The sequence below is a fragment of the Oncorhynchus nerka genome, linkage group LG22 (genome assembly GCF_034236695.1).
Source record: "Oncorhynchus nerka isolate Pitt River linkage group LG22, Oner_Uvic_2.0, whole genome shotgun sequence".
Classification (NCBI taxonomy): domain Eukaryota; kingdom Metazoa; phylum Chordata; class Actinopteri; order Salmoniformes; family Salmonidae; genus Oncorhynchus; species Oncorhynchus nerka.
In genome coordinates, this window is record NC_088417.1 from 32,860,573 (window position 1) to 32,877,040 (window position 16,468).

The 16,468-nt window shown below is 42.4% G+C and overlaps 1 protein-coding gene across 1 annotated transcript in view; it reads right to left on the reverse strand.

Annotated features, from left to right (window-relative positions):
• The window catches only part of LOC115105112 (enhancer of polycomb homolog 1-like), a 52,360-nt gene that overhangs the window by 33,502 nt on the left and 2,390 nt on the right, over positions 1 to 16,468 (reverse strand). The window contains 3 exon segments of the mRNA XM_029626746.2: positions 220 to 426; positions 680 to 825; positions 1,585 to 1,744. Coding sequence (XP_029482606.2) covers positions 220 to 426; positions 680 to 825; positions 1,585 to 1,744 — 513 coding nt within the window.

Here is a 16,468-nt window from a genome sequence, read left to right on the forward strand (position 1 = left end):
CTAAAGATCGATTTACGGAGGCACATGTAAGTAAACAAGATTCTCTCCTTACTATACTTTGTAGGCCAGTTTCCTGGACCCAGATTTCTTGAACTAAAATGTATGCCCAATGCAGGCCCTAGGAAACTAGCTCTAGGTTACAGCTAAGTCCAGAATTGTGTCTGGGTGATCGCATGGTCTTTAAAGACCCTGTTGTGGGAACTGGCCTCCAAGCCTCACCTTTCTGGTCTGCATCTTCTCAGTCCTCCTGCGGAAGGCCACGTAGGGGTCTGAGGTGCTGGATCCGTCTCTCTTCTCCTGCTTCACAGTGGGGATGAGTGAGCTACTCTTACAGTTTTTTCGCTTCCTCGTCCAGTAGTCAAACACCTCCTTGATCAGCTCGTCATCCTCCTTCAGCAGCAGCTTGGCCTCCTGCAGGCTCACCAGCTGAGGAGAGGAGGCAACACACATTTAGTCACACTGTTCTTTCTAGTACTCAAACCATCTAGACTAATCATGAACACCTACAGCCGACAAAAGTGCTTCCCAAACTTCTCCTTAATGACCCCTAGCCATTCCACTTATTTGACCAAATAGGCAGAACGGCTTGGGGTACACAAGGAGAGGTTTGAGAAACACTGGCCTATGTCCTAACACTGGCCTAAGAAATGCCTTGACCATTGTGGTGTGGTTAAAGTACCTGTGTGCCACTGCCTTTCTCCAGCCGGTCAATCATCTCCTCAAATTGCAGAGAGGTGATCTCCATCTTCTTCTTCAGCTTATTCACAAATGCCTCGTCCTCTGAATCCAGGTCGTAGTCCGGCTGCTCTGTATCCAAACTGAAAGCTGTGATAGAGAACCGGGTTGAAGTAAGAAATACACTTTGCAGTACTTTTAGAGTGCTTGCCAAATGGCACCCTATATAGTGCACTACCTTTGACCAGAGAGCTAAGGGCCCTGGTCAAAAGTAGTGTACTTTATAGTGAATAGGTGTTACAGAAAGATGATAAATGGGAATTCTGATAAAAACACGTCTCTATTTTTTGCCCACAATCAGCAGGGTAATGCTGCCAACTCCAGAAATACGCTAAGCTTGCAAAAAGCCTGCCATCCCTTTATATATCTGGTTCTACATGAAAGTCCTTAAAAAAAAACAGTGCAGACAGGAGTGTTTGTAAACTGGGGCTGAGAGGGGGTCCCCTGGGCTTACTGAGTATCCAGACCGACAGACAGAGTGCCCCACTCTCCCCCCGCCGCAGCCTGTGTGATTGTGTGTGTGGGTGAGTGAGTGAGTGAGCTCAAATGCTTTCAGACAGCAGGACACGTCTGAGATCACACTGCTGCTATTAGAGACACCCCAGGGGCTGACACAATCACTTAAACATACCTCAGACAGAGCACACACACGCAGCAGCATGAACACGCAGCAGCATGAACACAAAAACAAACTGCAGTATGCGCACACACACAGGAAAACCAGCAGACACACCAGGCACACTCAAGACACGAAAAACAAACATCTGCCGACTGACTGCAGACAGATAGGCGTGGCAGAGACACACAGGAGAAATACAGACAGGCTACATGAATAGTAATAGTCCTCACGCTGTATGTGAATGAGCTGCTTTGGCATCTTGAAGTCCCCGGGGTAGAGGGACTCGTAGTAGGCGATGTTGCTCCCTGCTTCGGGGACGGGGATGACCATGTTGTCCCGTTTCTCCCCGTACACCTGCTGTGCAGAGATGGCCCGCTGGAGATGGTGCTCCTGTGAGGGAGGAATATAACAAAGGAGAGGTCATAGAGTCAGTCATTAGGCCTACATCATCAACAACAGTGCTTTTGGTGAGGTGCAATGACATACACAAGGAAAACATTAACCTGTTGCTTCTACCCTCTACTTTTTTGAACATTCTGTTAAAAATCGCGCAACATTTCAGCGCCCTGCTACTCATGCCAGGAATATAGTATATGCATTTGCTTAGTCTGTGTGGATAGAAAACACTCAGACGTTTATAAAACTGGTTAAATCACTGCTGTGGCTTTACCAGAACGGCATTTACATCGAAAAGCACAGGAAAAACTGATCACTGAAAATGGGAAAATATATCCATGCGCTACTTGAACCCATTGATAAAGGTGAACCACAATTAATTGACTGAGGTTGCAGTACCTACAGCTTCCACACGGTGTCTAGAGTCTTGTCATTTCCCTTAGAGTTTTTTCTTGGTCAAACACATGCAGGGCACCGTATTTCTTCAGGTCTAGGACCGGATATTTTCGTTGAGTTTCTAGCCGGACATTTTTCCAGACGGACAGCTAATGATCTTTACATCGCCTCCTGATGAATTTTATTGCTTATTAACGTTTACTAATACCTAAAGTTGCATTACAAACGTATTTCGAAGTGTTTTGTGAAAGTTTATCGTCGACTTTTGAATTTTAAAAATGACGTTACGTTTTGAAAACGCTGTTTTTTTCGTTTATCACACAGTCTACATATAACGATATCTTGGCTTTATATGGCCCGATTTAATCGAAATAAAGACCCAATAGTGTTTATGGGACATCTAGGAGTGCCAACAAAGAAGATGGTGAAAGGTAATGATTGTTTTCTATTTTATTGTGCGGTTTGTGTAACGCCGAAATGCTAATTATTTTGTTTACGTCCCCTGCGTGGCTTTTGTGTTGTAGTGTATTGGTGCATGCTATCAGATAATAGCTTCTCATGCTTTCGCCGAAAAGCATTTTAAAAATCTGACTTGTTGCCTGGATTCACAACGAGTGTAGCTTTAATTCGATACCCTGCATGTGTATTTTAATGAACGTTTGAGTTTTAACTAATACTATTAGCATTTAGCGTAGCGCATTTGCATTTCCAGAGCTCTAGTTGGGACGCAAGCGTCTCCGGTAGAAGCAAGAGGTTAAACGAGGTTAGTCTGGAGGCCAGCTACATTAACAAAGCAACATCTCTTCGGTGAAATGTAAACCACATAGCACACTGACTGACACCTTTAAAAACAGGAGTTTGCACCCGTATGTGAAAGGAGTCATCCATGAAGCAGTCTCACTGTGTAGCAGGGCTCCAGACTGCCCATTGAGTCGTATTACCATTACCGCCCATTTTACCAAGACCGGCTGCTGTGGCTGACACTCTTTCCCTCCACCTGTGCCCTCTACTTAGCCTACGACTGGAAGGTTTAGGACATTAACTTTGCTGTTAGATTAATAAATTGCAGGGCTACCTATCAGCAATATTTACAGTTAGCAACCTCTGTTTTTAGTTCCACACCCTAAGTTAGCCCCAAATTAATTAGCCTATAAGCTTGTGCACAAAAACTTGTAGGCAAAAGGTTACCTATTCAGAAAAAAAAAAAGTTACAAATTCTGGAGCCCTATTTTGACAGTAAACTATAGCAACCTATAGCAGCCCAGAATGCATGACCATCACTGGTTTGTGTTTCACATCAAAATGACTAGATGCATTCCTGCTTTAACATTTTTTATTTAATATACCATCTCTGTTGTCTATTTTATTTTAAGCACTGTGGCCATTAGGGGCGTGAAAGTTTAAACGGGATCATTAACTTTGGGATAGGGGGCAGCATTTTCACTTCTGGATGAATAGCGTGCCCAGAGTGAACAGCCTCCTACTCAGTCCCAGATGCTAATATATACATATTATTTTTAGTATTGGATAGAAAACACTGAAGTTTCTAAAACTGTTTGAATGATGTCTGTGAGTATAACAGAACTCATATGGCAGGCAAAAACCGGAGAAAAAAATCCAAACAGGAAGTGGTAAATCTGAGGTTTGTAGTTTTTGAACTCAACCCTATTGAATACACAGTGGGATATTGGTTATGTTGTACTTCCTAAGGCTTCCACTAGAAGTCAACCGTCTTTAGGACGTTGTTTCGGGCTTCTCATGTGATGTGGGACCGGATGGGAGCTCTTTGAGTCAGTGGTCTGCCTACAGCCTCGTTCTCAGTCACGCGCTTTCACTTGAGGTAGCTGTCGTTCCATTGCTTTTCAAAAGACAATGGAATTCTCCGGTTGGAACATTGAACTTTTATGATAAAAACATCCTAAAGATTAAGTATAAAATCAGTTTGACAAGTTTCTAAGACCTGTAATATAACTTTTTGAACGTTTCGTCCAAATGGACCAGATCACACATTTGGATTTGTTTACCAAACGCCCTAACAAAAGAAGCAATTAGACATAAATGGACATTATCGAACAAAACAAGCTTTTATTGTGGAACTGCGATTGCTGGGAGTGCATTCTGATGAAGATCAAAGGTAGGTGAATATTTATAATGCTATTTATGAATACTGTTGACTACCGAACATGACGGATATTTCTCTGGCTGGTTTGGGCTCTGAACGCCGTTCTCAGATTATGCTTTTTCCGTTAAAAAAAATTCAAATCTGACACAGCGGTTGCATTTAAGGAGAAGTGTATCTATATTTCCATGTCTAAAAATAGTATTTTCATTGACATTTAAAATGAGTATTTCTGTGAATTCATGTGGCTCTCTGCAATATCACTGCATGTTTTGGAACTACTGAACGTGACACGCCAATGTAACCAATATCTATCCTACCCTGCCTTTCTAAGGTCTTCGAAAGCCAAGTCAACAAACAGATTACCAACATTTAGAATCCCACCATACCTTCTCCGCTATGCAATTTGGTTTCAGAGCTGGTCATGGGTGCACCTCAGCCACGCTCAAGGTCCTAAACGATATCTTAACCGCCATCGATAAGAAACAATACTGTGCAGCCGTATTCATTGATCTGGCCAAGGCTTTCGACTCTGTCAATCACCACATCCTCATCGGCAGACTCGATAGCCTTGGTTTCTCAAATGATTGCCTCGCCTGGTTCACCAACTACTTCTCTGATAGAGTTCAGTGTGTCAAATCGGAGGGCCTGTTGTCCGGGCCTCTGGCGGTCTCTATGGGGGTGCCTCAGGCTTCAATTCTTGGACTGACTCTTCTCTGTATACATCAATTATGTCGCTCTTCCTGCTGGTGAGTCTCTGATCCACTTCTATGCAGAGGACACCATTCAGTATACTTCTGGCCCTTCTTTGGACACTAAAAACCCTCCAGACAATCTCCAATGCAATACAACTCTCCTTCCGTGGCCTCCAATTGCTCTTAACCTCTCTAGGGTAGGTGAGACGCTAACGTCCCACCAGGCCAACATCCGGTGAAACTGCCGAGAGCTAACATTCTAAATACATCATTTGTTATAGTAAACATTCTTGTAAATACATGCATCTTACATCATTTAAAAGATGAACGTCTTATTAATCCAGCCGCTGTGTCAGATTTCAAAAAGCCGTTACTACGAAAGCAAACATGCTATTTTCTAAGGACGGCGCCACACACACAAGTATTACTAGCATTTTCCAACCAAGCATTAGCATCATGAAAGTCAGAAATGACAATAAAATAAATCGCTCACCATTGAAGATCTTCCTCTGGTGGCAAAGCCAAGTGTCCTAACTACACAGTGAATGTTCGTTTTGTTTGATAAAATCCATTTTTATAGCCTAACGAAACATTTGTAAACCGCTTGCGTCCTGATTTCCGTCTCATTCAACTTTGAACTTTGGTTGACTGTATTTTGGCCCAATGATCATCTTGAAATCTAGCTTTGAAGATAGCCAATGAGCTGAGGTAAACGGCAATATGTAATGGTTATACGTTTGAAGACCAGCCTTTGTCGTAAACTCTGGGGTAAAAGAGGTTCATTCACAATTGCAAATCCTACTTGACGGAGCCACGGGTGTTACGCATAGCAGTACATATTCAATAGCATTTTAAACAAGTTTATATATATAAAATGTGCCAAATAAATCAGGAAAAGCTAAAACAAAGTCTAGGTATACAGATTTAACCCAAATTATAGAGGAAATAGAATAGATACATCGAGACCGAGTTGCTTCAGGAAGATTAATCTTTCAGCGAAGCTAGTTTTGACACCCAGGCGGAGGGCATGCTGCTCATCCAGGAGCTTGCTAGCTACAGCAAGTCCACTGTAGCACCTTCTGTCCCCTCTACCTCTGTCCCTTCTGCTCCAACCAGTGGTGTTCATCTGCCCAGATTAATCTCTGCAAGGCAATGGATGTGCCTCAGGGCACAAAGGGCACAGCAGGGAGACGTCGTTGTGCACTTTGTCACAGGAAATGCCCCATCACCTGCACCACCTGTTCAGCAAGCCTTTGCTTTACAGCAGAAAGAGACTGCTATGGGCCATGGCACCAGCAGCACAATATTGTGTAGAGGACTGAGGGTCTTCACAATATTGTAAATAGAAAATATGTAAATAGTTACCCTTGTTAATGGTTTGTTTTAATCTTTGGGGGGGGTTAGAATAGCATTTATGTATTTTGTATATAGTTCTTTCCTTCAAAATGTATCACTGTACCAATTCGGCCACTTGGGTACATTTGTGTGGGACACCTGGGTGACTTCATGTCATGTAGCTCGCAAATTTTTGAAGTTCTGTCAAACTTTGCTCAGCTATTGTTGCCATCTGATGTTCTTTATTCAAATCATCCACAGCATCCTATCTGTATGTTTGGCTGTTCTTGGTCATTTGAAAGATGCAGCAACAATAAAAAAACAGAAAACGTATGTTTATTTCCTTGTGTTTTCTTCTACCAGATCTATTGTGTTATATTCTCCTACATTCAATTCACATTTCCACAAAATTCAGTGTTTCCTTTCAAATGATACCAAGAATATGCATATCCTTGCCTCTGGGCCTGAGCTACAGGCAGTTAGATTAAAGTGTCTTTAGGGGGAAACTGCCTGCACCTGCCCGCCCATCCAACATCACTACTCTGGACGGTTCTGACTTAGAATATGTGGACAACTACAAATACCTAGGTGTCTGGTTAGACTGTAAACTCTCCTTCCAGACTCACATAAAACATCTCCAATCCAAAGTTAAATCTAGAATTGGCTTCCTATTTCGCATCAAAGCATCCTTCACTCATGCTGCCAAACATACCCTCGTAAAACTGATCATTCTACCGATCCTCGACTTCGGCAATGTCATTTACAAAATAGTCTCCAATACCCTACTGAATAAATTGGATGTAGTCTATCACAGTGCCATCCATATACTACCCACCACTGCGGCCTGTACGCTCTCGTTGACTGGCCCTCGCTTCATACTAGTCTCCAAGCCCACTGGCTCCAGGTCATCTACAAGACCCTGCCAGGTAAGGTCCCCTCATCTCAGCTCGCTGGTCACCATAGCAGCACCGACCTGTAGCATGCGCTCCAGCAGCTATATCTCTCTGGTCACCCCCAAAACCAATTCTCCCTTTGGCCGCCTCTCCTTCCAGTTCTCTGCTGCCAATAACTGGAACAAACGACAAAAATCTCTGAAACTGGAAACAATTATCTCCCCCACTAGCTTTAAGCACCAGCTGTCACAGCAGCTCACAGATTACAACACCTGTACATAGCCCATCTATAACTTAGTCCAAACAACTACCTCTCCCCCTACTGTTTTTATTTATTTTGCTCCTTTGCACCCCATAATTTCTCTCTGTACCGGCACATTCTTTCACTGCAAATCTACCATGCCAGTGTTTTACTTGCTGTATTGCATTTACTTCGCCACCATGGCCTTTTTTATCACCTCATTTGCTCACGTTGTATATAGACTTATTTTTCTACTGTATGTTTGTTTTACTCCATGTGTAACTGGCCAGGTCGCAATTGTAAATGAGAACTTGTTCTCAACTTGCCTACCCGGTTAAATAAAGGTGAAATACATTTTTTTTTTTATATAAAAAAAATTGTTAAAAAAATGGAATTAGTATGGAACCACCAAGACTCGTCCTAGTGCTGGCCACCTGCCAAACTGAGCAATCTGGGGAGGGGGGCGCCTTTGTCAGGGAGGTGACTCGTTCTACAACCTCCACGTGTCACAGGACTCATCTGAAGGTAACCCATAAAAACAAATGAAGGTAGTTTAGAGCCAACAAAAATAAGGGGTTACATGTGTCCAGAAAAATATAAATGTTTGCTGATCTTTCTTACATCTTCCAGATATAGGACAATCACTTCAACATTTGGCAGAAAATGATTTATTTGACTGTTTTTTGGTCATTTATGAATGTGTTATTCAATGCGTTTCCATGGGCTATAGTAGTAAAGGCCAAATTCAATTATATTTTTTGATACCCAAAGGAGGAGTCCTAAAATTCTAAATCAAATAGCTAAATGATGCATGGTATGACCATCTTAAAACAATTCCATATGGTAGACTTTGAGGTTAACCCGTCTCCTCCCCTTCATCTACACTGAATCTAGATGCAATAGGATATTCAAATCGGATGATCTTCCTGTTGGCCCAATCAAAACTACAGTAGAGTATCATCTGCAGGAAAACAGAACATTTACCTCAAGCTACACTGTCTCTCGCTCTTCAGAAATGTCAAACCCATCGTTCATAGGCAGCAGTGACAGTGACTACACCTTAGCTAGCTAAGCTTTCTACTGCATCGTTGGATTCCTCATTAGAGAGAAAAATAACTTGATTTTTTAAATTCTCATGTTATGCTGAGAACTGGGTCAGACGATCAGTGGTGTCAACTTATCGGCGACTACTTTGACACTGGAGCCTGAGAGGGTCTTCATCAGCGACTCCGCAGACTCAGACGAGCTCACCGAAGTAGAGGCAGAGCCCCTTGAGCAGGCAACCGAAAAAGTCCACCCGTTAATGGTGGATCTGTCAATTACTGTGTTTTAGTCGGTCGAGGGGGAATATATGTCAGTGATGCAAATTTCTTGTTTTTGCTTGCGAGTTCAGTTGCACTCGCAAGTCCAAAGAACCCCCGAGGAGATGGTCAGGTGACATGACAAGATTTAATTAACACACCAATGATAAGTGCTTGCCTTTCAACCATTAGTCAAGTTTAGTGGGCGGTGAATACTGTGTAAAGCTTGGGTGTTTCTGTGTGTCAGTATGTGTGATGAGGCACAAGACTGACTAACTAGCTAGCGTATTAAATCCAAGTGTGTGTGTGTGAGTTAGAGAGCGAAGTCGCAGATATGTAGCGCATGCAACCTAGCTAGGTATGTAGCTAGTAACTTATGGGACCTGTGTGGGCGTGTGAGCGAGAGTGCACACAAAAATGGAGAATGTGTAGCCCATAAAACATTTGAAGTAACTAATGGGATTTGAGTGTTAGGTGCTTATATTTGTCCTGAACACAGGTTACATAAATGCATGAAATGGACATGGAGGAAACCGGTACAAAATTATCTATATCCACAGTAAAAATCAGTCCTATATCGACATAACCTGAAAGGCCGCTCAGCAAGGAAGAAGCCACTGCTCCAAAACCACCATAATAAAGCCATAATATGGTTTGCAACTGCACATGGGGACAAAGATCATACTTTTTAGAGAAATGTCCTCTGATCTGATGAAACAATAATATAACAACTGTTTGGCCATAATGATCATCGTTATGTTTGGAGGAAAAAGGTTGGATGCTTGCATGCCAAAGAACACCATCCCAACCGTGAAGCACGGGGGTGGCAGCATCATGTTGTGGGGGTGCTTTGCTGCAGGAGGGACTGTTGCACTTCACAAAATAGATGGCACCATGAGGAAGTAAAATTAAGTGGATATGCAATATCTCAAGACATCAGTCAGGAAGATAAAGCTTGGTTGCAAATGAGTCGTCCAAATGGACAATGACCCCAAGCATACTTCCAAAGTTGTGGCAAAATGGCTTAAGGACAACAAAGCCAAGGTATTGGAATGGCCATAACAAAGCCATGACCTCAATCATATAGAAAATGTGTGGGCAGAACTGAAAAAGCATGTTTGAGCAAGGAGGCCTACACACCTGACTCAGTTACACCAGCTCTGTCAGGAGAAATGGGTCAAAATTCACCCAACGTATTGTGGGAAACTTGTGGAAGGCAACCCGAAACATTTGACCCAAGTTAAACAATTTAAAGGCAATACTACCGAAAACTAATTGAGAGTATGTCTCCTGTCTCAGCCTCCAGTATTTATGTTGCAGTAGTTTATGTGTCGGGGGGCTAGGGTCAGTTTGTTATATCTGGAGTACTTCTCCTGTCCTATTCGGTGTCCTGTGTGAATCTAAGTGTGCGTTCTCTAATTCTCTCCTTGTCTCTTTCTTTCTCTCTCTCTCTGAGGACCTGAGCCCTAGGACCATGCCCCAGGACTACCTGACATGATGACTCCTTGCTGTCCCCAGTCCACCTGGCCATGCTGCTGCTCCAGTTTCAACTTCCACCTGACTGTGCTGCTGCTCCAGTTTCAACTGTTCTGCCTTATTATTATTCGACAATGCTGGTCATTTATGAACATTTGAACATTTTGGCCATGTTCTGTTATAATCTCCACCCGGCACAGCCAGAAGAGGACTGGCCACCCCACATAGCCTGGTTCCTCTCTAGGTTTCTTCCTAGGTTTTGGCCTTTCTAGGGAGTTTTTCCTAGCCACCGTGCTTCTACACCTGCATTGTTTGCTGTTTGGGGTTTTAGGCTGGGTTTCTGTACAGCACTTTGAGATATCAGCTGATGTACGAAGGGCTATATAAATAAATTTGATTTGTAAATGTGACAAATAAAATAAATGCTGAAATAAATCTACTATTATTCTGACATTTCACATTCTTAAAATAAAGTGGTGATCCTAACTGACCTAAGACAGGGAATTTTTTACTAGGATTAAATGTCAGGAATTGTCAAAAACTAATTAAATGCATTTGGCTAAGGTTTATGTAAACTTGTGACTTCAACTGTTTCAACAGTAGAAAAAGCGAAGGATCTTATTCCTAATGATGCCAACTTCATTACGCCACTCCCTAAAATGTAACAAATTACTCATTTGCTAATTACACTTACTGGAGTATTGCCAACCTTTGTTTAAGCAGGGAAAGAGCTGAGAGTGTACACTTACTCTTCTAATTATGTGGGGCACCTGGGCTGCCAATTTGCCTAGGAAAGGATCCCTGGGCAAGAAGAGCTCGAAGACCCCTGTCGTCGCAGTATTAGCTAAGGCAGGTATAACCTGTAGTGTGGATGGTGACAGGGAGAGAAGGACCCTGATAGGAAAGTCCATGATAGCTATGATACAGAAACCTTGCTACAAGAAGCAGCATGCTTGCCTCAGTGCCAGTCTGTTTGTGCCATCACGCCAACTCCTTCTCAATTTTGGTCAGGCAAAACAGAGTTGGCATTGACAAGAGTAGAAACCTCTGGAACCAGACTAGCACTACACGACCCTACTGCCATTAAACTACCTGAGACACAGCTATGCCACACCCCTAAAACAGAAATAAAACAGAATGTCACGTAGCCTATTTTCACAGCTGATTCATTCCAATGATTTAACGATGCCTGGATGCACAGGAGGTGACTACAATAAAAGTTGCCTTGACAACCAAAGTGTGGCCTCCAGCAGGTGTTCAGATTTAAGCTGATTACATGGGTCTCGGTCCAAATTAGTGGATTATATAGGGAATAAGGGTGCCATTTGTGACACAGCCGATGACTCCAAGCCAGTCTTCTCAGTCAGAGCGGTGTAATCAAAAAGGTAGAGGTAGGCTTACATTCAATTCAATTACAACTTTCCCCATTTAGTCGATTGTTCGGTCGATAGGCTGTTTGATCTGAGAACATTTTTAGTCGAGCAGTTGTGAAACAAATAATTGTGGCACATCTTGACTGACACCCGTCTCAGTGGACTAATCCGTTGCAGAGAACGTCGGAATGGCACACCAGTATAATTTACTTTTAATTCCCAATCTACAATGCACGTTTGGTTACTGTAATGTCTGTTGATGCATTCAATATATTATTATTACTTTTAAAGTTCATTGTCAGAGTGGACACGTTTGCAGAGCGCACAACCTAGGCAACACTTGTGAAAAGTTTGTTTATTTCATTCCATTTTCAAGCTGTCAATTTATTAATTATTTTGTTTAGAGTGCTCCGGTCAATGTTGAGTAAGGACACGCACCTGATAAAATGTAGGTCTAGGCTACCTGGCATTAAAAAAATAAAAAAAACTTTATTTAACAAGGCGAGTCCATTAAGAACAAATTCTAATTTACAATGACAGCCTACCCTGGCCAAACCCGGACGACACGGCCAATTGTGAGCTGCCCTATGGGACACCCAATCACAATTTACATCCATTGAGAATGACAATAGTTCTTCAATATAGGCTATTTGAAAGATCTTTCCAGCTCTCCCCCTTTCGATAACCACTCTGCGTGTAAGGGGAGAAATTATGCTCGGATATGGTGGATACATCTTAAAAATAGGCCTACCTGATTACTTATCCTTGCACAAATACAGCTGTCTGTATGGAGCTCACTGGCATGGGAAACTGAGGGTTCATAACATTTTATATGTTATGTTGCAAGATTGTTAACTTTTGGGGTGGACACAGTTGATACAATGTTTCAAGTTCCTTGCAGACAGGCCACACAGTGTATGTTCTACCTGCAGGCTGCAATGTTTTTATTTGTTGAATTTGTGTAGGCTATTTTTACATCGTTGGCAATGGAAGTTCATTTTAGATGTATATTTTCCTTTAGATTTAGATACAATTTTGATTAACCACATGCCGATGATTGAGATACGAAGACTGGCATGCAGATAGGTTGAAATGGTAAGATAAATTGGCACTGCAAATGGGAAAGGTTGCTGACCACTACTGGCAACTTTGGGAACATAATGGCAGAATCTGCGAAAGCCAGCAGCAGCGGTGGTTCGGAAACAGTTTTTTCCCCTTCTGGTTAGGCTCCCTCCTTAGTCATTTGTGTTTTAATTATTGAATCACAGTGTGCTTGAAGCATCAGACAATCTGACTGTAGCCTACATATTGTTGATTTTATTAAAACATATAGGACATGTCCATATGGAGAAATACACATGTAAAAATGTTGACCAGACGATTGGTCGAAAGAATAGACAACTCCTGGTCGACAATTTGTTTTTAAAGTCAGTGACAGCCCTAAATTAATTTCTTACATTCAATTAAAACTGCCCACACATGCCTGATCAAGGACTAGCTCAGTATTCAAGTAGATCTCTGTACATAATATAGTAGCCTAATAGTAAATTCTAGTAAAGTAGCAGGTCCACTGAACTCAAATCATGCAGCATCTCAACATTTAAGCAGGGATGTATAAGGCTGTGTGTACTGTGATGTTACCTAGCTAGGTGTAATAATGTTTAGGATCATGAAACACTAGCTCTCAGTCATTGACATGTTCCTCTTGACGGTTTACAAAACTCAAACTGTGCGAGGCAGGCAGGGGTTGGAAATGGTTCACTACATGGGACATAATAGCCAAGCGCTCAAAGGGGATACCTAGTCAGTTGCGCAACGAAATGTGTCTTCTGCATTCAACCCAGCCCATCTGAATCAGAGAAGTGCGGGGCTTAACTGATTTGCGCAAGGGCGGAACTGCAGATTTTTCCACAATGCCGGCTCGGGATTCGAACCAGCGATCGCTTGGTTACTAACCCAGTCCATTCACTAACCAAGTAGCCCAACTGTACAAAGACAAATCCACCACAAGACAATGGCAATCAATTTGGTACAGGACAGTAAAGGGAAAAGTTATTATGGACATCATAGATGCAGCCAAACAGTATTTTCAATTTCTTTGTTTCCCTCACTTTCCTACATTTCAAAATTCCACAAACACTGCATAAAACATTGAGCTGTATAAAATATGCATCCTGTTGATTCCGGTATGGTTTCACAATAGCCCGCCAGACAGCTTTGCGTTCCAGATTTAAAACCACCAGACAAGTTCCTGGTCAGGAGAAGCTAGCTACCAATCCATCCAGTTTGCCTAAGTCAATCAGCTCCCAGAGTGTGTCCCAAATAGCACCATATTCTTTACATAATGAACTAATTGACCACTAACACTGTGTGCCCTGTTCACAAGTAGTGCACCATAAAGGGAATAGGGTGCCATTTAGGATACAGATCCAGGGTTTCCCCATCCAGTTCCCACTGGTGTAAATGTGGGTCAGACAGTAAAGCAGCCACGCTGCATATCACTTGGGCCCCAGAAGTAAAACAGCCTCTATTTCCCTCGGTTTCTGTCACTCCAGGCAGTTACATAACAGAGAAAGCACAGGACAGAGGGGCTGGTGGGATTCTTCTGATAGTAAAATTAACTGCACCCCCAGTCCCTTCCTCTGTTTGCGTTCACTGAGGCATCTCAGCACAAGACACCCCCCTCTGATGCCCTGGTGATGTCATGAAGAGGCAATAACCCACTGTCTCTCAGACCATAACACAATGCTCAAAATTGGCCACTGGGTTTGTTTTGGATTATAACCCAAAACTGGGTCAAAGTTGTTTTGCATCAAACCCCCTGACAGTGTAAAAATGCGCACACACACAGCATCAGCCTGAACCAGGGGGTGGAACCGGTTCACAGAACAGAACCAAAAACATTTTTTTGAAGGTACAGAAAGAAATGTAACCTGGAACAAAAAGGTCATCCACACTGTTCCTGGAACAGAACTGTTATTTTAAAAGCATGGGAACCGGTTAATAACGATATTTTACGCTCCAGGCATTTTTTTTTTTTTTAAATAGCCCCCCCCCAAAAAAAAAACGCTAAACAAACACCTATGCAAAGCCTTCACTGTCAATCAAATATATTCCAGTGTCTGCCTGCAAGCTGAAAATCTTTGCCGGTGTGTGTTCAGGCTACTTGCGCCTCCCCCTCCGAAGCATAGACTACTGTACTTACGTTACAAGCGTGATTCAGAAGATGGAGATTTTTTTATTAGAGTGAAGAATGGTTTAACATTTTCAATGCTAGTTAAGGATACTATAGGTATAGTTCACATTTCACGTTAGATTTATTAACTACAAAAAGGTAAGACGTGTTTTTAATTCTGGTGCCGGTCTGCACACGGGCTTGTTAGCTAGCGAGCTCAAAGGATATTCAAAGTTCCTCCATAGGTATAATTCTGTTGACCTAAGTCAGATAATGCACGTCATAAGATGCACCGCGCTTCAAGCCTCCTCAATCCACTCACTTGCTCTCCACCTGCAAAATTTCAGTTGCATCTTGCACCATAGATGGCACTTGTCTGTCCATCACGCATGTAAAGAACTCTTACCTACTCGAGCAGCACTGATCAGTGAAGTCATTTAATGTGCTAAATGTAAAAAAAAAACTTGATTACAAGTTTTAAAAAAGAACGATAAAACGGTACTTTGTGGGGATTCGCACGAGTTTAGAAATGTATTTTACCGGTCGGAAACACGAAACGAAAAAAACAAAACAACGGTCCTGTTCAGAACGAAGCGCTGGAAGATCATGTTGGTTCCAACCCCTGGCCTGAACGCTCAGATCTTGCTATATTACATTCAGGAGTCTGGGCTTCACTATACCCATAGATTGCTACTTCATTCCATAGCTACCTATCTAATATCTAGCAGCACTCTTACTCAGATGCTTTATGAACACTGGCACTGGATTCTAAAATGCTTGTTTTCTGTCAGCTTGAATGAAGAATTAGACTATGGTCAAACTTCCAACAACAGACCCCATCTCTCCTTACTCCTGTCACTGAGACACATGGCTAAGAAAAGCTTATGCACATGCTTCTGAACTAGAAAAGACAGTCACGCTTATTTTTCTGTTCATAATCAAAATGATTGACTAGTAGTTAGTGTTGCACGGTATACCGAAACTTAGATACCTTTGAGACTATAACATGAAAAACAGTTCGGTACTAGAATTTCTCTTGTTTCTGTTAAATGGGTCTCACGTCACACAGATTGAGAGGATCGAGTCGCTAGTAATGTCTGAATCTTCTCAAGGGGGAAGTAGTAAGCTCGCTAGTTGTGCTTCTGCATGCAGCTGACAGCACAAGCCACTTGAGAAGCAAGAGAGAGAAAATGCTGACAGCATGGCTTCTAACGAAAACATCATACATCCACGGCCACAGCTTGTTGACAAAACTGGCTCCAGAGGCGATCTATGGGAATACTTTGCTTACAGAGCAGATGAGGACCAGTCCACCGAAACAACTATGCAAAAAGTGTTACAAAGCACTGCAGCGCAAGGAAGGTTCAAGTTGCAAACGACAAACTATTTTAACACGTGACATTTGCATTAGTTTGACACAAGAGTAAAAATGTATTCCTGTCAACAAAATTCCCATACTGCTATAGTTCTATAACTCTGGAACTTTCCTGTTCCATCCCAATTCTGCAGCATTGCATTAAGTGGAAACCAAAATGTTTCACTGGGCAAGCCTCGTTGTAGCTAGATGTTAAGAGTCACGACGGGACAATTTTAGCTCATCCAAATCCTGCCACGTTAATTCTCCTAACCTGAAAAAGTCATTTTTGCTGGTCAAAAGCGGCAGAAATGCCCTGAACAGTTTTGGTTTCCACTAATGCAATACAGCTGCTCTGAG